The following is a 26390-nucleotide window of genomic DNA, read 5'->3' on the forward strand; positions in this document are numbered from 1 at the left end:
TACAAACAGGCCTCTTTGCATTCAAGGGGAACATTAGGAGTCATTCAAAGTCCCTTCTAGCTGCATTCAGCACACTAGCTCTGATGTGGCCAGAAGTTAATCAAAACACACATTTGGCAAACAAAACCTGTTTTTTTATTAGTCCCCTTGCTATGGTTGCAAAGGCCCAGTGTAGGCTTCATCAGACCACCGTGGCGTACACTGTTGATACCACATTTGCAATGAGAGAGGACTTTTATTTCATAACACACTTCTCCCTGCTCATGAAATTCCTGGGTATCTCTGGGAGACTCAGCTGGGGGAGCAAGCAGTGATGCATAGAAACAGACGCGCGCGCGCGAGAGAGAGAGACCACGTTTATTCATTCGCTGGCATGTGTGTTTGTATAAATCATGGACTGGGGCAGTCTCATGAGATACACACAGCAATTTGGGGAAGCTTTCACCAGCAGCAGTGAAATCCCCAAGCAAAGTGGACAGGCGGGGGGGAACTATCCTCTTCAGATATGCACAGAGGTCTTCAATGGCAGCTTAGACCATGGGTTTGGGGCTGGGAGAGGGCAGGAAGCATGTCTAGTGCGACTGTGACTACACACCAGCCAAATCCCCCCATGTGAGTGGGAGGCAGGATCCAAAAGCCGAAACCCCTATAAAGGCAAAGGAGGAGGTTGTTGTTACTGTCGCACACCGTGGGCTGTTGTAGCACCTGTAGAGGTGCTCCCTGCCCTGGGGAATGGAAAGGAGAACTCTGCAGAGTAGATAGGAACTCAGGTCTGGCACTGTGGATCCAGATTTGATCCTTCACGTGAGGGTGTTTGGGAGCAAAAAAGACATGATTCTATCAATTCAAGCCCCCTGCAATACAAACCACAGGTGCAGCGTGAGTCTAGGGAAGAACAGATATAGCAACGCCCAAGAATGAGTCTCAGTCCATAGAATCACAGAAGTTGGACATGGAAAGATCGTATTAGGCTTTTCCCTTATAGTCTATTCTCCAGTGCTTCATCCACCACAGAAGTAAATGTCCCACGCAATGGGTATTCTGCTACTTCTTTTGGGAGACAATTTGCCCAGCTTAACACCCCTTGCAAAATATTTATCTTCCACTGACAACATATCTTTATATAATTCCCTGGTTAACTGTGTCATGTCCCTGGCTAGCAGCTGCTCCGTATAGAGGGTAAGAGCCTACTACTCGTGGCACATGGCAGAGGTGCTTCTTTAGCTCATGGGAGGGAGGCAACTGGATTTAGCAGTGAAGGTCCTGCGTTCAATTCCGCCCGAGGAGAAGTCATTATGTTGAAGTAAAAGCTTTGACTTATGGGACCAAATCCTCCAGTCTTTAACTCAGTTAAAATTTCCATTGAGCACTGATTGACTAAGTAGTTCTGGCCCATGATTTGAAATGCTTCTGTGTTGCGTTGGGATCTTAATATTATTATTTATTAGCGGACATCACCACCAGCTTCCTGTTGATCTTCATGCTGTTTATCATCAGCTTCTACCTTCTTTATGGAGTGGTGAAGGTATGTCATTTTAAAATAACTTTCAGTCTTGTTTTTGTAGGGATGTGGGGGAGGAGATTATTTACAATTTCAAACCCTTTGAACTGGTCACTCACAAATTTGTTCAAAGTCTGGCTGTGCCTACTAGGGCTAGGGGGGAAATTTTCCATCAAAATTATTTTTAATGGAAAATTGGGTTTTCAATTAAATGATTTTTTCATGCCAAGAGTCTGCTTTCCACTGACAATTAAGATTTTTTGTTGAAATATTTCAGCCGAAACCTAAAATATTGTTGATTTGGAAATGCTGCCGTGGTGCCGAATTGCAGTTGTTCTCCTATATGGGCTGGTCAGACTACATCTCCCATAATGCACCATAGTCAGCAACTCCCATGATGCAACCGTCCCCCCTCTCCAATAAGAGAAACCATGGTGAATCATGGGAGATATAGTCTGACCAGGGTGCTTAGCCTAGAGAGGAGAACAGCAGCTTGAGGCCCCCAAACTACAATTCCCATGAGGCAAAGTGGCAGAATTTCCAAATTGAAATATTTCAGCTTTCAAATTGCCATAAAAGAATCTAAATTTTCCATGGCAAAAAAACAAAAAAACAAACCCTATTTTTTGAACAGCTCTCATGTCTATAAGGTAGATTTATAACACACCTGTCACATTAATATCTAGAGTTAGGTGTGGAATTTCTTGCTGGGGGGTGTGTGTGTGTAATTTTTTCTAGCTATAACAGCACAATAGCACTATAATAGCCCTTTCTAATCAATCCCACTTGAATAGAAATAATCAGTTGCCTGCTCTCTCTCTCACAGAATAGGGAACGCCTCTTGATTCCATTCCTGGCTTTGCAAATCATGGATTTTCTCCTCACCCTCTTCACAATCTTCAGTTCCTATATTCAAGTCCCTGAAATGCTGTCATTTGCATCCATTAGCCATGTGGTAAGTAAGAAGCATGAGCCCACTTTCAGGCTGCCGGGGTGCAGATATATAGCACAATACCTGAAACTAAACTTGATGGACTAGACAAAGGCCCCAGAGAAGCAGGAAGGCTAGTCCAATAGTTAGGATTGTCACCAGGGTCTTTGGAGACATGGGTTCAAGTCTCTGCTCCGCCACAGACTTCCTTTGTCACCTTGGGCAAGTCACTTAGTTTCCCTGTGCCTCAGCTCCCCACCTGTACCCTGGGGCTACTAGTACTTCCTTCCCTCACAGGATAACTGCATTAAAAAGATGATGAGCTGCTCCGAAGCTACTGTGTTAGGGCTATATAAATACCCTAAGGCAGATAGGCTAATGATCTACTCTGACATAGGACCCCTAGCAGGATACTTGGTGCGCTATATGAACAAGGGGTGAATGTCTGGCCCCACTGAACTCAATGGGTGTTTTGCCATTGATTTAAATGGAGCCAGGATTTCACCCCCAAAGTCCACTGCTAATCTTACAACCCTGTGTAACTGGAATCTCTGCCCCACTGCAGGAATCATTCATTTAATATTCATCACATTTCCTATAACCTCACTTGCCTGATTCATCACACTCAATGTAATTTATTTAGAGTAATAAAAGCAAAGTGACAGCAGGTTGAGGGTTGGCCAGGGGAACATTTGTGTCTAAGATGATGGACCGGAGAGAGGTCTGACAGTGGAACTAGAGAGTACTTTAAAGGGAAACTGTAGTGATGAATTCTCCTCTCATGCCATTGATAACTAAATACATATATTTCATCTCTGGTCAAAAGTCAAACTTCAGGCCTAAACAGTAAGCATCAAACATGATATTTAGGCATCAAAATCAGGAGCAATTTTCAGAGATCTTGAAAGCCAGCAGCTCCCATCAGCAGGAGCCCAGAAACTCTGAGAACTTGGTTTTTGCCTGAAATTCAGCCCATTTATTGGGTGCCTAAATATGGATTTTGCTGCCCCTCCTGCCTACATCCCCAACACCCCAAGTCTGAAAAATTTTGGCCTGCTTATATACTACACTTTCTAGACTGTTTTTCGGAAAACTTTTATGGGTGACAGGCCTGATTCACCATTGCCCTTCCCCCTTGTGCCATCAGGTGCCCTAGTGCAAAACAGGGGTAAAACACCACATTTTACATCCACTTTGTACTGGGGTTAACAATCATGCAGGGGACCAGCTCCCCATTGGCAGTCAGGGTATGTCTCTATGGCAGTCAGAGGTATGACTAACACATACCCAAGCTAGCTTTGATCTAGCTAGCTCCAATAAGAATATCACTGAAGCTGCGGCAGCGTGGGCTCGCTGATCAAGTACGTATCCAGGGCCCCAGGCATAGGGGGTGTTGTACAGCCCATGCTGACACGCATGCTGCCATGACTTCCCTGCTCTGTTACCCAAGCTATCTAGATGAAAGCTAGCATGGGTATGTCTACACATGCTGCAGTCACACCTCTGATTGCAGTGTAGACAAACCTTAAGGTCTGACATATTGATAGCAGTGTAGACATAACTTAATCTGGAGCACCTCAGCAGCATAAAGGCACCTTCAAGTGCCACTTAAATTTGAGTCCACTTGAAGGTCTATTTACACTGTCAGAGTGGCATAAAGGGGTTGTGGCATAAAAGAGAGTAAGGCCCAAGTGCAGGATAAAGGAGAATCAGGCCCTTTATAGCTAAGGAAACATCCACAAATTTGGCTCTTTCATTTAACCAAAAATAAAGCCTTGATCACTCTGGCATTTTTGTCTCTGTAGAAAGCACACATGAAGTTTCCCTTCCTGGCCGTGCAATTACTGGATTTCTGTCTGAGCGTCTTAACGCTTTGTAGTTCCTACATGGAGGTCCCAGGCTACCTCAGCTTCCACTCAGCGAACCAAGAGGTAGGTAATAAATGAACGACAAGCATGAGCCTGGACAACAAGTGTCATGTTATGCTTTAGCCTATTAGGGAAATCAGCAAAATGTTCATCCAGTTTTTTTCTGTTTTGAAAAATGTTTCTTTAATACTTGCTGTTAGAGCAGCACCCCCAGCTCTGCTCTGCTCAGTGCCAAAGGTCATCTGTAGGGAGGGATGAAAGTAACCTAAGGGACTTACCGGTACGCAGGGGGGCCGGGGTCCTGAGCAAGGTCAGGGGGTGGCTCAACCGGAAGGGGTGGGGCTAGGATGACCAGATGTCCCGATTTTGGGGTCTTTTTCTTATATAGGCTCCTATAACCCCACACCCCCGTCCCGATTTTTCACACTTGCTGTCTGGTCACCCTAGGTGGGGCCACGGGCGGAAGGGGCGGGGCTTGGGACAGACTCTCCCAGCCAGCCCTTCAGTGCGGCCTGGAGGCAATTTAAAGGGCTCCCGGCCACTGCCACCATCGCTTCCCCTGGGCTCCGGCAGCAATTTAAAGTGTCCGGGGTAGCAACAGCCGGGAGCCCTGGGCCCTTTAAATCACCACCGGAGCCCCATGGTAGTGGCAGCAGCAGTGGGGAGTCCTGGGGCTCTGGCAGCGATTTAAATTGCTGGGCCCCGGGGAAGCTGCCCCCTGCCAGTACGGTCGGCTTTATACCAGCTCGGACCGTACCAGCTTACTTTCATCTCTGTCTGTAGGACTTTCTAATCAACATCACTGTGCCCTTCCCTGACAGTTTGGTTGTGCAGTCATCATTTCTTAAAAGCACAACTCATTTTGCTGCGGCGAATTTTGTGGGTGTAAATTAAATCGGCAAAACTGGGAGGCTGGGAATCGGCCTCCCTGAGACATACCTTCACTAAGACTCTGATTCAGCAAAGCACCTAAGCTAGGGTTACCAACTTTCTACTTGCACACAACTGAACACCCTTGCCCCGCCCCTATTCTGATGCCCCAGCCTCGCCCCTTCTCTGAGGCCATGCCCCCTGCTCACTCCACTCCCCCCTCCCTCTGTCTCTCGCTTTCCCCACCCTGACTCACTCACTCATTTTCACCGGGCTGGCTCGGGGTTGCGATGTGGGAGGCGGTGAGGACTCTGGCTGGAGGTGCGGGATCCAGGGTGGGACCAGGGATGATGGATTTGGGATGCAGGAGGGGGCTCCAGGGTGGGGCAGGGGGTTGGTGTGTGGGGGTGTGTGAGGGCTCCAGCTGGGGGTGCAGACTCTGGTGTGGGGCTGGAGATGAGGGGTTTGGGGTGCAGGAGGAGGCTGAGGGCTGGAGGTGTGAGTTCCGGGGGGGGCCAGAAATTAGGGGTTCAGGGTGCTTGAGGGGGCTCCAGGCTGCGGCAGGGGATTCAGGTGCAGGGTTGGGGGTTTGGGCTCTGCCTGGGGGTGCGGGCTCTGGTGTGGGACCAGGGATGAGGGATTTGGGATGCAGGAGGGGGCAACAGGCTGGGGCAGGAGGTTGGTGTGTGGGAGTGTGTGAGGGCTTCAGCTGGGAGTGCAGACTCTGGTGTGGGGCTGGAGATGAGGGGTTTGGGGTGTAGGAGGTCTGCTCCAGGCTGGGACCAAGGGGTTCAGGGTGCAGGAGGGGGCTCCAGGATGGGGAAGGGGAGAGGGGTGCGGAGGTGGGGAGGGCTCCAGCTAGGGGTGCAGGCTCTGGGGTGGGGCTGGGGATGAGGGGTTTGGGGTCCAGGAGGGTGATCCAGGCTGGGATCAAGGGGTTTGGAGGTCGGGAGGGGGATTGGGGCTGGGGCAGCAGGTTGGGGCACAAGACGGGGTCAGGGGTGCAGGCTCCGGATGGCACTTACCTCAAGCAGCTCCCAGAAGCAGCGGCATGTTCCCCTTCTGGCTCCTATATGGAAGTGCGGCTAGGTGGCTCTGTGCACTTCCCTGTCCGCAGGTGCCGCACCCGCAGCTCCCATTGGCCGTGGTTCCCAGCCAATGGGAGCTGCGGAGCCGGTGCTTGAGGTGGGGGCAGCATGCAGAGCCCCCTGGCTACCCCTACATGTAGGAGCCAAAGCGGGGACAGGCCGCTGCTTCTGGGAGCTGCAGGGAGCCACGGCAGGCAGGGAGCCTGCCGTAGCCCTGCTGCGCCACTGACCAAACTTTTAATGGTCTGGTCAGCAGGACTGACCAGAGCCACCAGGGTCCCTTTTCAACCAGGCATTCCAGTAAAAAACCAGACACCTGACAACCCTAACCTAAGCACATACCAAGTCCAAGCCTATTCAGCAAACCAATTAAACATGATTAACTTTAGCCACAAGCTTAAGTGCCATTAACTTCAATGGGTTGGGATCAGCTTTTAGATAACAAATCAATGAATTAAAATTAAGTGAAAATATTCGGGCCAGTTGAAAATTTTCCATCAAAACTGTTTTCCTGTGGAAAATTGAGGTTTTCGTGAAACTAGATTTTTCATGAAAAGTGTCTGCTTTCTGCAGAAAATTTTTTGTTGAAAAATAGAGAATCTGAAAACTGAAATATTTTGGCAAAAAAAGAAATACTTCAGCCAAAACCGGAACTATTTCTGATACACAGAGGGGACAGCAAGGTGCATGATGGGAGTCTGATCATGGAGCCTGGTCTATTGCAGAGACTGGGAGCATGAGGCACCTGAACTATAGCTCCCAGGAGGCACTGCAGCAGCATTTCAGAATCAAAATATTTGGTTTTGGCCAAAATATTTTATTTTTTGGTTAAAATATGTTGGGGATTGATTCCTCCCTGCCCCCCCCGTCCAAAAACTTGAAATTTTCCATTGAAAATGTAGATCATTTTTTTGTTTTGTTTCATTTTTGTTGATATTTTCTGTTTGGGGTGGGAGGGGCATTCTGACCAGCTCGAGATCTGCCTTTGCTGATCAGAGCAAGGCATTTTGCCCATGGAGATGCCATTACACATTTCCCTGTCAGAGTGGGTGCAATTAAAGGTGGGGGCTGGATCCAGCCAGGGTTAATCAAAGCCCCGATTCAGGCCAGGAAGCACTGGCAGACACCTGGTTATCAACAAGAAATGAAAAACTGTCCCTTATGGATTACTACTTTCCCACTTCAGCAGAACCAGAATGTTTGGTCCTTTAAGTCATGAAAGCTTTCCCTGATAACAGGGAAAACAAGGAATGTGTCTCCAAGGAATCAGACCAAAACTGTCAACTGATTTCATCTGGCCCTTGATGTTGGAATAAAGACATATGACTATCATGGGCACTTCCCTTTCCTTTCAGAGCTTCCTGCCAAGCCAGGAGAAGTTGTCTTCCGAGGAGTATGCCAAAGTGATGATCACCTTCACCATCACATTCATCGCTGTCCTCCTCCTAAAGGTAACCCACCATATGCTGGAGGGTAGGGATAGGATATAGAGGGACCTAGACAAATTAAAGGATTGGGCCAAAAGAAATTTGATGAGGTTCAACAAGGACAAGTGCAGAGTCCTGCACTTAGGATGGAAGAATCCCATTCACCGCTACAGACTAGGGACCAAGTGGCTAGGCAGCAGTTCTGTAGAAAAGGACCTAGGGGTTACAGTGGACGAGAAGCTGGATGTCAGTCAACAGTGTGCCCTTGTTGCCAAGAAGGTTAATGGCATTTTGGGCTGTATAAATTGGAGCATTGTCAGCAGATTGAGGGACATGATCGTTCCCCTCTGTTCGACATTGGTGAGGCCTCATCTGGAGTACTGTGTCCAGTTTTGGGCCCCACACTACAAGAAGGATGTGAAAAAATTGGAAAGTGTCCAGCGAAGGGCAACAAAAATTATTAGGGGGCTAGAGCATATGACTTATGAGGAGAGGCTGAGAGAACTGGGATTATTTAGTGTGCAGAAGAGAAGAATGAGGGGGGATTTGATAGCTGCTTTCAACTACCTGAAAGAGGGTTCCAAAGAGGATGGATTTAGGCTTTTCTCAGTGGTATCAGATGGCAGAACAAGGAGTAATGATCTCAAGTTGCAGTGGGGGAGGTTTAGGTTGGATATTAGGAAAAACTTTTTCACTAGGAGGGTGGTGAAGCACTGGAATGCGTTACCTAGGGAGGTGGTGGAATCTCCTTCCTTTGAGGTTTTTAAGGTCAGGCTTGACAAAGCCCTGGCTGGGAGATTTAGTTGGTGTTGGCCCTGCTTTGAGCAGGGGGTTGGACTAGATGACCTCCTGAGGTCCCTTCCAACCCTGATATTCTATGATTCTATATTGCCTGGTGTCCCAAGCAAATGTTTGCTGCCTCATGAGACATGAGGAATTTGCTCCTCCTCTCCAGTCCTGCCATTAGAGGCACTTAGTGAGCTCAACAGGAGCTGTGCACGTAAAGCAGAGCCTAGATACTGGAGACAAGTGTAGGAGAGAGGTCTGAGATTCAAATGATTCTGTTCCCTACCTCTGCAGACTGCAGACATGAAACAAAACCTCTCCAAGGCTCCATCTCTCCCCACTCTTTATAGATGACACCAGCACATCAACCTCCAGGAGATTCGTGAGTTGGGAACAAAAGATGAGGGGCAGTTCGGCTGTTGTGTGCCAAAATAAATCACATCAGTACACAGTGGGTCAGATTCTTGGCTGATTAAAATCGGTGTAGCTGCACTGACACCAGTGGAGCTTACTCCAGTTCACACCAGCCGAGCTGGGGGGGCTGGGGTTGCCCTAACATGTAATTAAAAGCCCACCCACTCCTAAACCCCCCTGGCCTTTTAGAAAATCCTTTTGCAGTGGAGTTTTCTAGTCATCTGTTGATGGCTCAGCGAACAGGTTTTTAATTGACTAGTTTCAGACCATTTCAGAAAACCACAGACATCTCCAGCTATTCCAGCAGATGCTACCTGAATGAAAATGCTATTTTCAAGTGGAGATTTTTTTTTATTAAGATTCTTCCCAGGCAGCCAGACTAGCCAATATGAAGCACAATATCTTATCTGATTGCACTTCTGACATGACTTCATCATATCTTTTAATACTAGCAGAGCAGGGAGTGGGGCCTGAGGGCAGTGTAGAAATCTGACTGGCAGGACTGGCATAGCACTAGGGGCATTCCAGCAGAAGGCTTAGTGCCCCTGGCAAATAGAACTCGGCTTGAATTTACTACATGGTTAGCTAGATGGGTATGCAACATATCATGGATTTTCACCACAAAGCTTTCCTCCTCGTGTGCTGGAGACAATAGACAAAAGGGTATGTGAATGTGACTCAACTCCTCTGAGATGGGGCAGTATAATGCCAGTGTGTGTGTGTGTTACACCAGTAAAATCCAGACTTCAATGGAGCTATGCCAGTCTGCACCAGGTGAAGATCTGGCCCATAGTGGCATGAATAACTCTTAAGTTGTGCATGGCTAGGGCTGGTGCCCAGTGAGTATCTGATTTCTTTGCTGGGGGATGTGATAGTAGCAACTGAATTCAACATGGCCACTTGCTCAACGAGTCATTGTGCTTGAGAGGAGTCAAAACACCCTGGGGTTGAACTTCAGCTGGTACAGATCAAGATTAACTTCAGTGGAGTCAATAGAGGTACTCTGGTGCTAGTGAGAGGAGACTTGGGCCCTACGAGGTGGGTAGTGTCACAAATAGATTTCTGCGATGTGTGCCATACGAAGGGAAATCCTGAAACTTTTGCCTGTTGTAATATGGGGTCACTGCATGTAAGAGGTTGAGAATGGCTGGCATCATCATCACCATGTGGCACGTAGGGGCCCATTGTGCTAGGTGCCATACAAACAAAGAACCAAAAGATGGTTCCTGGCCCAAAGGGTTTACAATCGTAGACAAGAGACAACAGATGGGTACAGAGAGGGGACTACAAGGACCTAAGATATAAATATATTTTATCACATCCCTGTAAGGCATCTCACAGCTTGACTGATCTCACTGTTAGGAAGTTACATCTGCTTCTCAGATTAAATTTACCTTTGAGGGGGCTCTCACTCGCCATGGCAATGACAGGTGAATCTCTGCTACTCCTGACTGACAGCATAATGCAACTCTGCTCCCTGAAATTGACAAAGACATGTCACCTAGAGCTCCACAATCCGGATGCTGTGATATTCCCTTCACTTTCCTCTGGTGCATATTGACACTGAGGGCTGGATGCAGAAGCAGCCGTGGCTATTCAAATAAGGGACAAGTTCCAAGCAAGAGAGTTTTGATGAGGATCATGGTTACAAATGGAAATACTGTAGATCTAAAAAGGCCATTTGGTCCATTTAAGCTCATCAGTTTCAATTCACCGTTCCCCTCCAGGAAAGCATCTCAAGGCCCCCTGGGCCAACCCAGTATCTTTTTGCCTCAATTGCCTTGCCTATTGGCCCATTGCAAGCATTTATTGTCCTTCCATTCAAACATCGTGGTTCCTGTATATCTGGTGCCATCTGTTCGCCTTCTAACTTGACATTAATGCCCCATAGCTCTGTCCTCTACACTCCATTCCAAAACAGAACATACCGTGCAGGAAAGCAGGCTATTGGCGAGAGAAGAGAGGGTCATGACTAGGGCCCTACCAAATTCACAGTCCATTTTGATCAATTTCATGGCCAGAGGGTTTTAAAATTGGTCAATTTCACGTTTTCAGCTGTTTACATCTAAAATTTCACAGTGTTGTAACCCTGGGGGTCTCAACCCAAAAGGTACCCGGAAGTGGACCTATCTCCCCCTCTTCTCCCCCCGCCCCCAGAGCTGCCATGCAAGGGAAGGACAAGTCCTGTCTCTCCCCAACCCAGCAGGGACTTGCAGCTAGGAGCCCCCTGGCTGGGGCACTCCCAGAAGCAACAGGGAGATCAGATTTCATGGGGAAGGGCTTATTTCATGGTCTGTGACATGTTTTTCACAGCCATGAAATTGGTAGGGCCATAGTCATGGGTTCTATTCCGCTGTATGCCACTAACTTCCTGGGTGACCTGTAGCAAGTTACTTAACCACTCTGTGACTTGGGTTTCCCATGTGCAAAGTGAGCCAGACAGCCCGGTGGTTAGGGCACTAGCCTACAATGTAGAAGACATGGGTGCAGTTCCCTGCTTTGTCATAGATTTCCTGTGTGACATTGAGCCAGTCACTTAGCCTCTCTGAGCCTCAGTTACCCATCTGTGAAATGGAGCACAGGAGGCTAAATATATTAAAGGTGGGCAGTGCTTAGCGATCTACAGATGAAAAGTGCTAGATGTTATACTTATCTATCCCCTGGGGCAGGGAGAGGCGATCATTATCAAGTGCTTTGAGATCCTCAGATGAAGAAAAGCTTTAGAGATGCAAAGTGTTGTTGGTATTATTAAAATTATTGCCTATTGTTCAAGCGATGCTATACAGGCTTTTCTGGAGATGACGGGTGTACAGGAGAGGAGGAAAACAGAGGGCCAGAATTGCAGAGCATCCCCTTCCAGAGCTGTATATTTCCTCCCCAGCCATGTACACTAATAGATACCTGGGTCTGATGAAGACTTAAATATGTTGTATCATAAAGCTAACTAGCTTCCCCTCCACCACCCACAGGGAAAAGCACAGAGGAGCTATCAGAAACAAATCTGCAGGCATGGTGGGGGATGGGAGGCAGGTGGGGATTCTTAACGTACTTTAAAAATCAATTGTCGGTGTCATTTCTTATGACTATTAGTTCTTTATTAGCGTGAGATCAGGCATGGGCAGTTCAATACCCCCTCAACACCCGGGAAGAATTAGTAGGGGAAGCAAAAGTGGATGGGACCCTGGGAGGCAGTGACCATGAGATGGTTGAGTTCAGGATCCTGACATAGGGAAGAAAGGAGAGCAGCAGAATACGGACCCTGGACTTCAGAAAAGCAGATTTTGAAAACCTCAGGGAACTGATGGGCAAGATACCCTGGGAGAATAATGTGAGGGGGAAAGGAGTTCAGGAGAGCTGGCTGTATTGTAAAGAATCCTTATTGAGGTTATAGGGACAAACCATCCTCATGTGTGGAAAGAATAGTAAATATGGCAGGCGACCAGCTTGGCTTAACAGTGAAATCCCTGCTGATCTTAAACACAAAAAAGAAGCTTACAAGAAGTGGAAGATTGGACAAATGACCAGGGAAGAGTATAAAAATATTGCTCGGGCATGCAGGAGTGAAATCAGGAAGGCCAAATCACACTTGGAGTTGCAGCTAGCAGGAGATGTTAAGAGTAACAAGAAGGGTTTCTTCAGGTATGTTAGCAACAAGAAGAAAGTCAAGGGAAGTGTGGGCCCCTTACTGAATGAGGGAGGCAACCTAGTGACAGAGGATGTGGAAAAAGCTAATGTACTCAATGCTTTTTTTGCCTCCATCTTCACGAACAAGGTCAGCTCCCAGACAGCTGCACTGGGCAGCACAGCATGGGGAGGAGGTGACCGGCCCTCTGTGGAGAAAGAAGTGGTTTGGGACTATTTAGAAAAGCTGGACGAGCACAAGTCCATGGGGCCGGATGCGCTGCATCCGAGTGTGCTAAAGGAGTTGGCGGATGTGATTGCAGAGCCATTGGCCATTATCTTTGAAAACTCATGGCGATCAGGGGAAGTCCCGGACAACTGGAAAAAGGCTAATGTAGTGCCCATCTTTAAAAAGGGAAGGAGGAGGATCCGGGGAACTACAGGCCAGTCAGCCTCACCTCAGTCCCTGGAAAAATCATGGAGCAGGTCCTCAAGGAATCAATTCTGAAGCACTTAGAGGAGAGGAAAGTGATCAGGAACGGTCAGCATGGATTCACCAAGGGCAAGTCCTGCCTGACTAATCTAATTGCCTTCTATGATGAGATAACTGGCTCTGTGGATGAGGGGAAAGCAGTGGATGTGTTATTCCTTTACTTTAGCAAAGCTTTTGACATGGTCTCCCACAGTATTCTTGCCAGCAAGTTAAAGAAGCATGGGCTGGATGAATGGACTATAAGGTGGATAGAAAGCTGGCTAGATTGATGGGCTCAACGGGTAGTGATCAGTGGCTCCATGTCTAGCTGGGAGCCAGTATCTAGTGGAGCGCCCCAAGGGTTGGTCCTCGGGCTGGTTTTGTTCAATATCTTCATTAATGATCTGAAGGATCGCGTGGATTGCACCCTCGGCAAGTTTGCAGATGACACTAAACTGGGAGGAGAGGTAGATACGCTGGAGGTCAGGGATAGGATAGAGAGGGCCCTAGACAAATTAGAGGATTGGGCCAAAAGAAATCTGATGAGGTTCAATAAGGACAAGTGCAGAGTCCTGCACTTAGGACAGAAGAATCCCATGCACTGCTATAGACTAGGGACCGAATGGCTAGGCAGCAGTTCTGCAGAAAAGGACCTAGGGGTTACAGTGGACGAGAAGCTGGATATGAGTCAACAGTTGCCAAGAAGGCCAATGGCATTTTGGGATGTAAATGTAGGGCCATTGCCAGCAGATCAAGGGACGTGATCGTTCCCCTCTATTCGACGTTGGTGAGGCCTCATCTGGAGTACTGGGTCCAGTTTTGGGCCCCACACTACAAGAAGGATGTGGAAAAATTGGAAAGCGTCCAGCGGAGGGCAACAAAAATGATTAGGGGACTGGAACACATGACTTATGAGGAGAGGCTGAGGGACCTGGGATTGTTTAGTCTGCGGAAGAGAAGAATGAGGGGGGATTTGATAGCTGCTTTCAACTACCTGAAAGGGGGTTCCAAAGAGGATGGATCTAGACTTTTCTCAGTGGTACCAGATGACAGAACGAGGAGTAATGGTCTCAAGTTGCAGTGGGGGAGGTTTAGGTTGGATATTAGGAAAAGCTTTTTCACTAGGAGGGTGGTGAAGCACTAGAATGGGTTACCTAGGGAGGTGGTGGAATCTCCTTCCTTTGAGGTTTTTAAGATCAGGCTTGACAAAGCCCTGGCTGGGATGATTTAGTTGAGGATTGGTCCTGCTTTGAGCAGGGGGTTGGACTAGATGACCTCCTGAGGTCCCTTCCAATCCTGATATTCTATGATTCAGCCTATTGCCAGATTGCCAACAATGAGAATTACATGACATGCATTCACCGCAATTGCCGTGCTCCTGGCACGCCTCCCCCTCAGTTGAGTCCAATGCTATCTGGGCATGGTGGTGTAGAGCCATGTCCCATTACAGCTGACAGCACCTTGGCTTCCCCAAATGGCTGCTGGTGCTTGCTCTGTATTATTTCTCCCTGCGGCTGGTGCTGTGCTGCTGGATGGCTTGAAGAGACTGGGTCACCAGCTGGGACTGTGAGCCTGGTGCTCGTTTCACTGCCTAGTGGAGCTACAAGTGGCAATGTAACTCTGAGAAGGAACTGAGCCGCACAGCCATTGCCCTTTGGCATCCATGCTCTGAGCACCCGGGGTCTGCAAATCAGAGCAGGGGTCTATAAACACGATGCAGACAGCTACACGTAGAATGCTGCCTGGGTTTTAAGATTAAATGCAGGTAACTCCCTGCAACTTTAGCAAGAGTCGGAGCTGAATGAAGTGCTGAAGTGACCATGTTTGGGCCTTCTAAACATTCCGGTAAGGTCATGAGCAATATTTGACATAGCCGGGGGAGAGATACCAAAGAGCTTGTGTCAGATCTCCTGTGGAATCCACCTGAAAAACCTCTGGTGTGTCTGGGTGAGAGAGGACATTTGCTTTGATTCTGTTGCTCTAGGGGCCTAGACTGTAGAGATTTCACAGGTTCAGGGCCTGCTCTTGTCAGTTGCTAGGCACCGTCAGCACCCCAGCAAGGCACAGACCTTAAAGGGCTACAGTTTGTCCTACTGCAGATTAAGTCAGTTGCCTGAAGGAAGAGTAAGGCCTATAATATTGGGCTGTACATACAGCTAGAGTGAAATCTTGCCCTGAGATACACGCACACCGCTCCTGCTGAAATCAGTGGGATCTGCACTCTCCAAGAGCAGTCCTGGAAGGATGTTCAAGCTATTCTGACCTGTCTGGTAGGCTCCTTCCCTGCTTCTTTGGGGTGGTCAGCACACCTGGTGGTGCTAGAAGGGACTGCAATTGTTGCTGGTCCCTTTGTGGGGGGACATAAGGAGGGGGAAGCTCCCCCTACTTTCTTCCTGTTGTCCACCTACCCCATGGCCAAGCACCATCTGCCCCATAACCAGATGAGACTCCTTGCTTCTGTGCTGTGAGCATTATAGCTCCATATTCCCAGGATAGATGGAGCATGCCAGAAATGTTCTATGCACCAGCTGCCTAAGAAGAAGGCAGCCAATATTTTACCTTTCCTGCCCAGGTTCATCTCCACAGTTTCACTCAGTTGGTACATCTACACAGACCATGCAATCATCTGGTCCAACAGACTTGAGCTCACACCATGGCACTAAATGTAGCCATGTAGATGGTGCGGCTTGGGCTCTGAAGCCTGGGGAGAGGGATGGACTTCAGCCTGAGCTGGAGCTTAAAACGCTGTCTACATAGATATTTTCAGCACGGTAACGTGAGCTCAAGTCTGTCGACCCAGGCTGGAAGGCTCGATTCCGTCGGCTGTGTAGACATATAGAATGAGACCCTAGTGTGGAGGCTCTGAGTGACACTGAGGGCCAGACCTGTCTCTTAGCAACACCCACAGGTCTATGCCCTGCAAGCCTTTTCCTTGCAAATAAATGTGTGCAGATACATGTGCTCATGCTTCTCTCTTCCTCAATGGCTAGAGTGACCAGATCCTGAATCTGCTGGCATTGTTCCGGTTTGCTGGGTCAGTCCTGTTCTCGTGGCTGGGCAGTGAGGGGTTTGATCCAAATGTCATAGACCTGGCCAGTCCCATCTCCTCACTCACAGCTCCCTACACTCTCCCATAGCTCCCATCTCCCTCCACCAGTCCATCAGCTAGTGATTAGTGGTCAGCCCTTTCCTTGCCTCCTGTGACTGTCACAAGGCCCCACTCCTGCCTAGCATGCCTCCTGGCAGCCAGGTCGGGGAATGCCGCTCTCGCTGTGTCAAGTGGTCCCTTGCTGGTAACTTGGCCCTCCGGCCAGGTCACCCTTTCCAGGGTTATGGAGTCCAATTGTCTGAATGTCGTCCCCAGCTGGTGTTCAGCCCCAGCTCAGGCCTTTATGCCACTAAGCCAGGGGCTGGCAGAATAACCCGAGCCTGCCCCATACCGAGTTCCAGCCCGGGGACCCTATAACCAGCAATCCAGGTCCTCAGTCCCCATCTTTCCCTGAGCTCTTTCCTACCCTTTAGCCTTCTCTACATTTTCTTTCCAGCTTCTGGGTTTACCATGGGAGCCTACCCTACTCCCATGGTGCCGTCACTCCCTCCTAGCCTTGTGTCAGACCTTTTACTCCAGGGCAGGATCCCAGTGCTTCCCCTCCCACTTGGCTTTCTCTGGGTGACCACCCTCCTCCCGAGGAGTAGCTGTAGGCTCCTGTCTTTGCAGTCCTCTTTCTGCTTTCAGTGTCCTGGCTTTATCCTGTATCCCAACCCTTCCCCTACTGGCCTTCACTCTCACAGGTGATGCCAGGTAACCTAACTGGCCTCTCGTTAACCCTGTCAGGGCTGGGGGTGGGCCACACCCCATCACATCATCCAGTTCATCCTCCTCCCACCAAGCGTTCACAACCTCCTGAGTCCCACAACTCCTAGGACAAGCTCCCTGACCCGTAACCAAACTGCCCGACAGCTGACAGCACCCTCCAGTTGGACCCTCACCCACAATGCAAAGGAGCTTTAGGTTGGGATTTCATAAGGCACCTAAGAGAGTTAGGTGCCCAAGTGCCATTGATTTGGATGGCAGATATGTGCCTAACTCCCTTTGGCCTGGCTTGAATGGCTTATATTCCATCATCCTGCTGTTAGGCTGAAAGATGGTTTTAACTGGGTTTCTAACCACCAGTAAAACTGCCCTCTGCCACCCTGCAATTACAAGAGGTAGTTGGCTGCAGGCCTGAATTTAAAGCGTCACACTTGGCATTTGGGCTCCATATTGGTTCGTCCTACTTTAACCCCCTTTCGAACTCCATTTTCAAGGACATAGCGGCAGGCCTCGAATTTTGCTTCCTTCTTTATTTGCAAACTGATATTTCCCTGAGTGATCTTAAGAACGGATGACCCAGAATTCAGAGCCTAACCTGGGCATACTTGACATTTTCAGACACAGTCAGATTTTTTAGGGGAAGATTCCGCTGTCACTGAAACTGGCTGAAATTCAGGCAAACTCCATCATCACCTCTAGTGCAGATATCCCAGGTGGGGCTGATATCATGGATTGCAGGCTCTGTACAATAGGCGAGGTTTGCAACGGAATCTAAGAGATTTAGGTGCTCAAGTCCCTCCGAATTTCAATGGAGTCTCTCTCTCTCTCACCCTCTCTATTTCAGGGTATTATACTGCCACTCACTAGCATAGCACATTCCATGTAAAATCAATAGCAAAGTCCTTAGTGGAATTCATGGAGCATCTGGCACTTTTCCCTTTTTGGGGTAAAGACTCTGCTAAGGGTGGGATCTGTGGGGACGGGGGGTGGCATTGGTTGATTTGTTTCAGGGTAATTGTTTTGGTTGGTTGGTTGGGTGGGCGTATTGGGTTGAAGGGGTGTCAATGGTGGGGTTTATGAGCAGCAGGCAGGGACAGGTGTTAGGGGGTGTCAAGGTTACTTCCCCACTCTGAACTCAAGGGTACAGATGTGGGGACCTGCATGAAAGACCCCCTAAGCTTATTCTTACCAGCTTAGGTTAAAACTTCCCCAAGGTACAAAGTTTTACTTTTTGTACTTGGACCTTATGCTGCCACCACCAAGCATGTTAAACAAAGAACAGGGAAAGAGCCCACTTAGAGACGTCTTCCCCCCAAAATATCCCCCCAAGCCCTACACCCGCTTTCCTGGGGAAGGCTTGATAAAAATCCTCACCAATTTGCATAGGTGACCACAGACCCAAACCCTTGGATCTTAAGAACAATGAAAAAGCAATCAGGTTCTTAAAAGAAGAATTTTAATTAAAGAAAAAGTAAAAGAATCACCTCTGTAATCAAGACGGTGAATACCTTTCAGGGTAATCAGATTACTCTTTTTTACACAACTGTTCCCCGATTACACTCCCATCTTGGACAACTGGGCACAACCAGGAGAAGCCAAGTTAAGTTCCAATAGAAACCCCTTACATTCCTTCAGTGATTTTGATTACATTACCCAATAGTCAAATAATTTTGATCAGATTATCTCTCCGCCTGCTGCCTGCAGCAATCCCTTATAGACCATTTCTGTGGGAAAAGGGCCGATTTTCCCTCAGAATAGCTGTAAAGGCTTCTGGGGACAGAAGCATAGTGGTGGTAGTAGCCACTCTACCTGACCCCCTTGGATAATTTAATTACCAAGCTTCCATCCAAAGTGACTGCACAGAGTTGCACATACAGTTACATTTATATAACTGGGTTTTATCATTAAACAAAAACTTCCTTCTTATAACACCACAACTGTTACTCTTTTAACATCTTCACAACAGTTACCTTTTACCATTTCCACAACTCCCAAATGTTTACTTTCCTGCAAACCCTGTATTATCAATTCCTGCAAAAGGTATTTGTAACTTTTCACTCACTTCTTTAAATCACTTACTCCTACATTTAGTTCTTTAAGGTAGTGCAATTTGTCTGTAACTTAGCCACCAAGTACAATTATTGCCACACAGCTGCCTTAACCTGTGCTGTCTTTACCTTGAGACTGTTCAAAGAGGCAGTAAAACATTTGTCTCCATGGATGCCCATGGATCTTTTACTCCAAAAATTCCAGTGGAATACAGCAGACCTCCATCATACTTTGTCCAAAATAACCAAAAACTTTTCACATAAGTATCCAAAGTACCGTCCATTAAAACTTCAGAAAAACAAAAGTGTGGAAAGGCGGGGGGAGAGGAGGTGAAAGAGGTGGAAAGAAGCCAATTAAGCCTGTCAGGTCAGTTTAAAGTATAGGCTACCAGCAGCAAATTAAGTAAACCGAGAAAAAGAAGAAGGAAAAGAAGAAAAGGATATAGTTAGCTCTGAGCCAAGAGTAGGCTCCCTGGGTTGAAACATTTGGGAACCCTTATCCCCAGGTTCTCATTCTGGCTCTGGGAGAAGAGTGGGGGTTGTTACCTGCTCCTGCAAACCCTGCCATTTTGCACTTTGAAACTTCATTCTCTCCACTCCCCCAGGACCAAGTCCCAGCTCCAGTCTCTAAAGGTCGTCTGTTAACTCTGCTTTTGACTTTAAAACCTGTTGTGCCAAATCATCTTTAACCACCCCTAACTAATTTACAACCCTTCAGCAGCCCTTGCTGAAGCAGCACCTAACTTGAAAGATTCCTGGCAGCTTCCCCTAATGCTGCCCTTACTTCAAACCTCTCACAAGCAGGCTGAAGTGCCTCCTTTCCCTGGAAGGCATTCAGTCCCCATGGGCAGGGACCTTCTTTCACTACCCATATACCAAAGGAGGGTGGGCTCCTCAGCCACCCCCCATCCCTCTGGGTCCCCTAACACTGCCTCCATTTCCTTTTTAATCTCATCCCAGGTTGACCCCTGCACCTGGTATGGGCCCTGGTTCTTCCTTACCCATTTATCAAAAAAATCCTTTACCCTGGCTTGCCAGAACCCGCAACTACCATCACGAGAGTTCGCTATACCCCCTCCAAGCAGCTGCGGACTGTTGGGGAGCTGGACTTATAGGCTGCCACTCACTTATCCAATGCGATGCATCCGAGTCACAGCACCAAGATGTTAGGGGGCTTATTCCTTCACCCACTTACTGGTCCCTGGTCCTTCTCACATGAACAGAGAGCAACAATACCCGAAGTCCAAAGGTGCAAACAATTCCATGTTTATTGGGGTGAACTTCCAGCAAGCATGATTCCAGTTTCCTTCCTTGGTGTCCCCCTTCCCAGCTCTGACACCACAGAGCCTTACCTGTGTCCCTGTTCCCATTCCCCACCCCCTTAGCTAAATATGATTCCAATTTCCCCACCCCCATTCCCGTTCCCATTCCCCCCCCCAATTAATACTTCCTGATTGACTGCAGACTATATAGTAAAACTTGAGTTCTGCTTAGCTATACCTTAATCAATCATTTTACTGAAATTTAACTAACCAATCCTAACATATTGTAACATGATTATTTAACCAATTATATCCCACCACCTTAATTAGTTTACACCCAGGAAAATTAATTATACAGCAGACAGAAACAATCACAGAACCAGACAGAGATTATACAGACAAACAATAGGGAAATGGGGACTACAATGATAGAACAGCCACAGAAATGAGGATTTCACATCCCAGCTATTGATAAGTGAGTTCTTGCCAGACAGGATGCTATCAAACTAAGTTTCCTTTTACATCTTCTAGGCACTTCCCTTTCTCTGGAGGTGATAGGCATTATCAGGACAGGATTGTATTCCTAACAGCCCAATAGCACCATATTTCAACGTGATTAGGTTGGAATGCGAGGATGTGACCGGTCGCTTCCCAGCTTATGGCTGCCTCTGCTGCTTAGCCAAAGGCCTTAGCCTCAGACTGTCACAGTAAGAGAAGGCCCTTACACCGGCAGACAGTGATTTTGATTCTTTCTTTTATACCTCTATAACTAGCTAAGTGATAAGAATACACCTAAATTCTTAGAGTCTAGGCCTTTACAGACAGGCCTGAATATCTATATCTTAACACCAGGGTTGTGAAGTGCCATTGTTACAGCACAAAGGCCTTTCCAAGAAGAGGGTTTTGCAGCATTTCCTAGAGATGCTCAGGCTCTGGATTCACCTGATCTCCTTTGGAAGTTTGTACCACAGCTGGATCCCCTTGACTGAGAATGTTTGGTCTCAGCTCCCACATGCTTTGGCCTCAGCTTTGTGATCTGCGTTGTCCCAGAAAAGTGCATTTATCTCAGTGGTTTATGATTTGGGCATCTAACTCCCTCAGGCTCCTTTGAAAATCCCATCCTTAGTCTTTTTCTGACACTCTGTTTGGGGTTTATTTCAAAGCACATTCCAAAGTGCATTTTAAAACACACGCCAATAAAAATAAGAGATGCATGACTTCGCCTCACTGCACATAGTAAAGCAAAAGTTTATTTAATACGGTAGGTTGTCTTGGGCCGCAGTCTGTCCATTGATCCATTTTCCTAGAAAAACTCTATTTATTTCATCTTGTAAAACTCTCCAAGGCCAGAGGCTATTTTACCAGAAAAGTGGAACTAATGAAAGTATAATAAATGGAATGGGCAGAACTTCAGGTCCATTCCTGATGGAAAGTGTCCTTCGTGTTTCTCCTGGAGGACTGAGAGGCAAAGGTTATGGCCCACGGTGCTTTTTCTGGGCGACTGCCCCACTCAGGAAAAAAAATCAAAGAAAAATACATTGACCTGCCTCCCAATTTTGGGTTCAGTTCTGCTGGCCAATCTTGTCCCTGATCCATCAAAGCCTGAAAGCGCTTGCTTGACTTTAACCATGTCACCTTGCAGAATCAAGACCGGTGTGGCAGGGGCACCAGAATAGGGGGCGCCAGGGGGCCATGGTCCCATCACTTTTCACCGGTTGTAAGGGCAAGCGATGGGCGGGGGGGGGGGTGGAACAGGAGCGTGGGGGGGCAGGGTCTTGGGGGGAAGAGGTGGGGTGGGGGCAGGGCCTGAGGGAAGGAGCAGTGCGAGGGTGGGGCTCCAGCACAAGGAGCAGTGCAAGGGCGGGACCTTGAGGTGAATGTGTGGTGCGAGGGTGGGGGCTTGGGGAGAAGGAATGATGCAGGGGCTCAGGGGAAGGGGCAGTGCAGGAGGTGGGGGCATGGTTCAGGCGTCGGTGCGCCTCCACACACACACTTTTAGGGAGCTTTCGGCACTCCTTGGGCCACTCAGAGGTGAGCATTCAACAGAGCAATGGACCCACGGTGAGACAGCTGCATCAGGGTTCCAGAGAGTGTGGTGGACAGTACTTCAGGGCCTCCAATTCACAGGAATAGCAGCAGTTCAGTGGCAGATCTAGGGCAGTACAGCAGTGACTGATTGCTGTCAGGAATGAAAAGGCAGTAAAGCAAGGACAGACCTCTTTTCCCCTTTGATTTTCAGGCCTGCATGTTCAAATGCGTCTTGAGATGCTACAAGTACATTAAAGGCAGCAAGAGGGAGGAGGTGAAAGTCATGCCAGAGTTTGCTGAGAAGGTGAGAAGTTCCGAACGCCAGCTCCTGGTGTCCATCACAAAAAGGCAGGGTCTGGATGGAGGTGGGGCGCAGCAGCAGGCAGAATTGAAGCTTCCATTAACCACCATTAGAGCTCTGATTCACCCCCACATTACTCCAGTTTTAATGTGGTGTAAAACGATTTAAGTCAGTGGAGTTACACTGGGATGCATGAAAAACTGGAATATTGTAGTGCGGAATCAAGGCTTCTCTATTATAGAAGATACTGCATGTGAACCAATGCAGAGCTGTCTTGCTGAATCTACGGGCAGCCTGAGTCAGTTGTTCTAAGGCCTTGCCCTAGCAAAGCACATGCTGAACTTTGAGAATATAAGCAGCCTCGCTGCAGTTAGGGCTATGCACTCGTTAGGACTATGTATTACCCAGTGCTGTTGATGATGCACGAAAGGGAAATAGACTCCTGCTTGTACTCATTAGGACTATGCACGTGCTTAAACTCAAAGGTAAGTACTTTGCTGGATAGGCATCTAAGCGAGCTGTGATACTTCCCCATTCATTTCAATGGGGTGTTAATGCCAAAGTCTAACTGGAATATTTTCAAGTGTTTCACAGCTGACCATTTTAGCAGAAGCTGCTCTGGGATTGTGTGTGTAGCTGCTGAAAGGCCACTCCAAAAACATAAGGACACGCCATAAAAATAGATCGATAATCAAGATGGTTGAAAAGCAGTAACCTCCCTACCCCCCACAAAAAAACCCCTCCCTCAAAAAAAAGTTGTGAAAAATTGAGTTGAAACATTTTTGTTGTTTTTATGTCTCAAATTGGAAATTTCAACCAGTTCTAATAACTGTCCCGCCAGGAGCGTGTGGAGTCCAGACACCGTGGCTCTGACTCTTGTGGCTGGACTACACAGAGGCTTATGAATTTGCTACTGTTGTTGCACTAAGAGAGCTCAGGCTGTAGCAGCTTTCTGTCTGTTGGTTCAGAGGTTCTGGATTCAGCCCTTACCACATGCCTTCATTTTCCAGTCCTCTGTCCTTCATAAGCCTTGTCGCTCCCTCCCCACTCCTTTGCCCTGGGGAAAGAAACACACACTAGGTAGGTTTCAGAGTAGCAGCTATTTTAGTCTGTATCTGCAAAAAGAACAGGAGGACTTGTGGCACCTTAGAGAATAACCAATTTATTTGAGCATAAGCTTTCGTGAGCTACATTATTCGGTGAATGCATCCGATGAAGTGAGCTGTAGCTCACGAAAGCTTATGCTCAAATAAATTGGTTAGTCTCTAAGGTGCCACAAGTCCTCCTTTTTACACAGTAGGTAAAATCCAATTGAAACATTTTCCTGTTTCCAGAGCAAGTCTGGGACTATAATGATTTCTGCCTCCCAGGTCATGCTGCCGTCATACGAGGAAGCCGTAGAACTGTCCTCCAAGGAGTCACCACCGCCCTACTCAGGAGTTTAAGCCCCAGCCACTGAGATGGGAAGACGTCTCTGCTGCTATGAATGCCTCTTAGCTCTTGTGCCTCAACTGGCAGATAGTCAGCCTCACTGAATAATGCCTCTGTTACTGTGATAGCGTGCTTATATTGCACCAGATTCACTCTGGTTCAACGGACTTGGAGCTCATAACAACCTCAGTTTCTGCTGTGAAAATAGAAGTGTCAGATCTGATTCTCCTCTCATGCTGGTTTCATCCCAGCACAGCTCGGTTTGCTTCCAAGGAGCTACTCTCGATTTACACCTCTCTAGCTGAGAGAAGAATTGGACTTGCAGAATAGGAAGTAGAACCGAAAAAAGCTTTTTGCTGAGAGAGCCCAATTCTGAAATTTAGCAGCTTTTAATGAAGTCCTATGGGAAAAGGATCAGCAAAAGGCAGGTGATTCCAAGTGAACTGCAGTGCGGTGCTCAGCCTGCCAGCCTATGCTACTGAGTTAGAGTGTGTGATCTGGCTGTTGGAAGCGCTGGGATCATTACAATATTGCTCTGCCATTTTACACCTCCAAGTCTTTGTGGTTTTGCTTTTCTTGTGTGATTTGAAAAATGAGTTTAAATAAAAAGCTAATGGCTTCAATCCCTGGCTGTCTGGCTTCTGTAGAGCGCTATCCTTGCAATTGGAGGAACATAGCAAATGAGCAGCTTTCCTCTTAAAAGCAACTCTGTTAAAAATGCCATTGTGGGGTTTTAGGTTTATTTTAACTCACTGACTCCAGATCAGATGGGCATTATTTGCAAGTAAAAAGATTCTAACTGCTGGCCCTGCAAACTCCTAAACAATCTGAGAGTCTAGCCAGATTTTTTCCTTCTTGCACATCATTTCCAGGGATAAAGATCTGGCCAGCCAAAGTGTGCTTTCCATACACTTTAGCAGTCAATTAAAGTTGCACAGGGGAAACTGATCGGAATGTATTACCCAGTGCTGTTGACAATGCATGAAAGGGAAATAGACTCCTGCTTGTACTCCCAGAGCAGTGTTAGCTCTGCAGAGCTAAGGGGAGTTAAAATCAGTTAAAATTTTATTTTTCCCCTCAAGTTAGCAAAATATAGAGAGAAGATTCCCCAAGTAATAAGATTCCATTTATAGCTAATCATGTTTGCAAGTAGGACCACAAGCAAGCAATAAAGGAATAAAGTAGCTAGACCTGGGTGAACTTTTTCAGACATATAGTTTATTTCTCTGACAAATGCAGTTTTGGTCAACCCAACACTATGTGCAAATTTGACACAAATAGTTTTGGCCATTCCTGAATCAGTTAGAGGAGAAGGAAGAAGTGGTTGTGGTGCTGGTGACACTCTTTTCTTCCCCTCCCATCCCCCATACAGTCTTTAGTCTGGGGGTTAGGAAGACCCAGGCTGGAATCCCCAATCCAAACACAAAATGGATTTCTTCAATTCACCGGGCAGTCCAGATTGCTTTGACCTGCACCTTTTACCCACCCGGAACTGCCACCACACTGAAAAATCAATTATTTTCCCAGCTGTACGAGTGACACTCCAAATCGTGCTCATCTCATCTGTGCATTTCCATGGAGAACACAGAGTCAAAAAATTTCCAACCGGCTCTGCAGCTGTGTGACCGTGGACAAGAGTCACTTCAACTTTGCTTCCCTTCCCAGCTTTTGTCTTTCTTATCTATTGAGATTTCAAGCTCTTTGGGGCAGGGACTGTCTCTTGCTATGTGTTTGTACAGCACCTAGCACGATGGAGCCCTGATCTTCGTTGGGAACTCTAGGCGATATTTTAATACTATTACTAATAACATCATCAAGACATCAGCTACAGACAATGGGGTTGCCCATATGTTGCTAAGGGCCCATTTTGACCCACAGAACTCATCGCTGGTGAGGATGCATGAGATGGAACAAACACAGCTTGACCCAAACATCCCAGGAGAACTTTGCAGGCTCGGCAGTCACAACAAAATCTTTTCACTCGTAAACTGATCACCTTTGATACATAAAACACTGAGAGACAATAAACATAGATCCCCATACACTGGCTGTTTAGATTAGAACAGCTCTTTAAAGGTGGGATTTTCAAAGCACCTTAGGAGAGCAAATCTCATTGAATTTAAATGAAAAATCCCAAATTTATGAGCCAAATTCAACCTGCTGCACACGTGTCTGAGAGCAGAATTTAGCCCTAGAAATCAGCAGAGAGGAGGTTCTGGCTCTCCTAGCAATCTGCAGGTGTATTGCTGCTTGTTCATGCCCTCCCCTGTAAACTAGATGCCAGTGTGGCTGAAAGCGTTCCTTCAGCAGATATCTATTTGAACTGGCAGTGAATGAATGATTGGCATCAGGCATGTGCTGTCTTCTGTATCAGGGATTTGGCCTGGTCTCCTGGATAGAAAAGGCTTGTTAATGAATCAGTCTCCAACTACCAAAGACAAACAGGAAAGAGCTCAGAGGAAAGCAACAAACATGATATAATGCTTCAATATATCAGACTTAATATTCAGGGCAAGGTGAGAGAACAG

At 47.4% G+C, this 26390-nt stretch overlaps 1 protein-coding gene across 1 annotated transcript in view; it reads left to right on the forward strand.

The window, feature by feature from the left end:
- Window positions 1-24409, forward strand: part of LAPTM5 (lysosomal protein transmembrane 5) — a 39601-nt gene extending 15192 nt beyond the window's left edge. The window contains exons 3-8 of the mRNA XM_074934284.1: window positions 1449-1525; window positions 2328-2456; window positions 4238-4363; window positions 7614-7709; window positions 22342-22434; window positions 23802-24409. Coding sequence (XP_074790385.1) covers window positions 1449-1525; window positions 2328-2456; window positions 4238-4363; window positions 7614-7709; window positions 22342-22434; window positions 23802-23876 — 596 coding nt within the window. The 3' untranslated portion in view covers window positions 23877-24409. The remainder of the gene's footprint in view (window positions 1-1448; window positions 1526-2327; window positions 2457-4237; window positions 4364-7613; window positions 7710-22341; window positions 22435-23801) is intronic.
- Window positions 24410-26390: the final 1981 nt, after the last annotated feature.

Source organism: Natator depressus, chromosome 19 (genome assembly GCF_965152275.1).
Source record: "Natator depressus isolate rNatDep1 chromosome 19, rNatDep2.hap1, whole genome shotgun sequence".
In the NCBI taxonomy this organism is placed as follows: Eukaryota; Metazoa; Chordata; order Testudines; family Cheloniidae; genus Natator; species Natator depressus.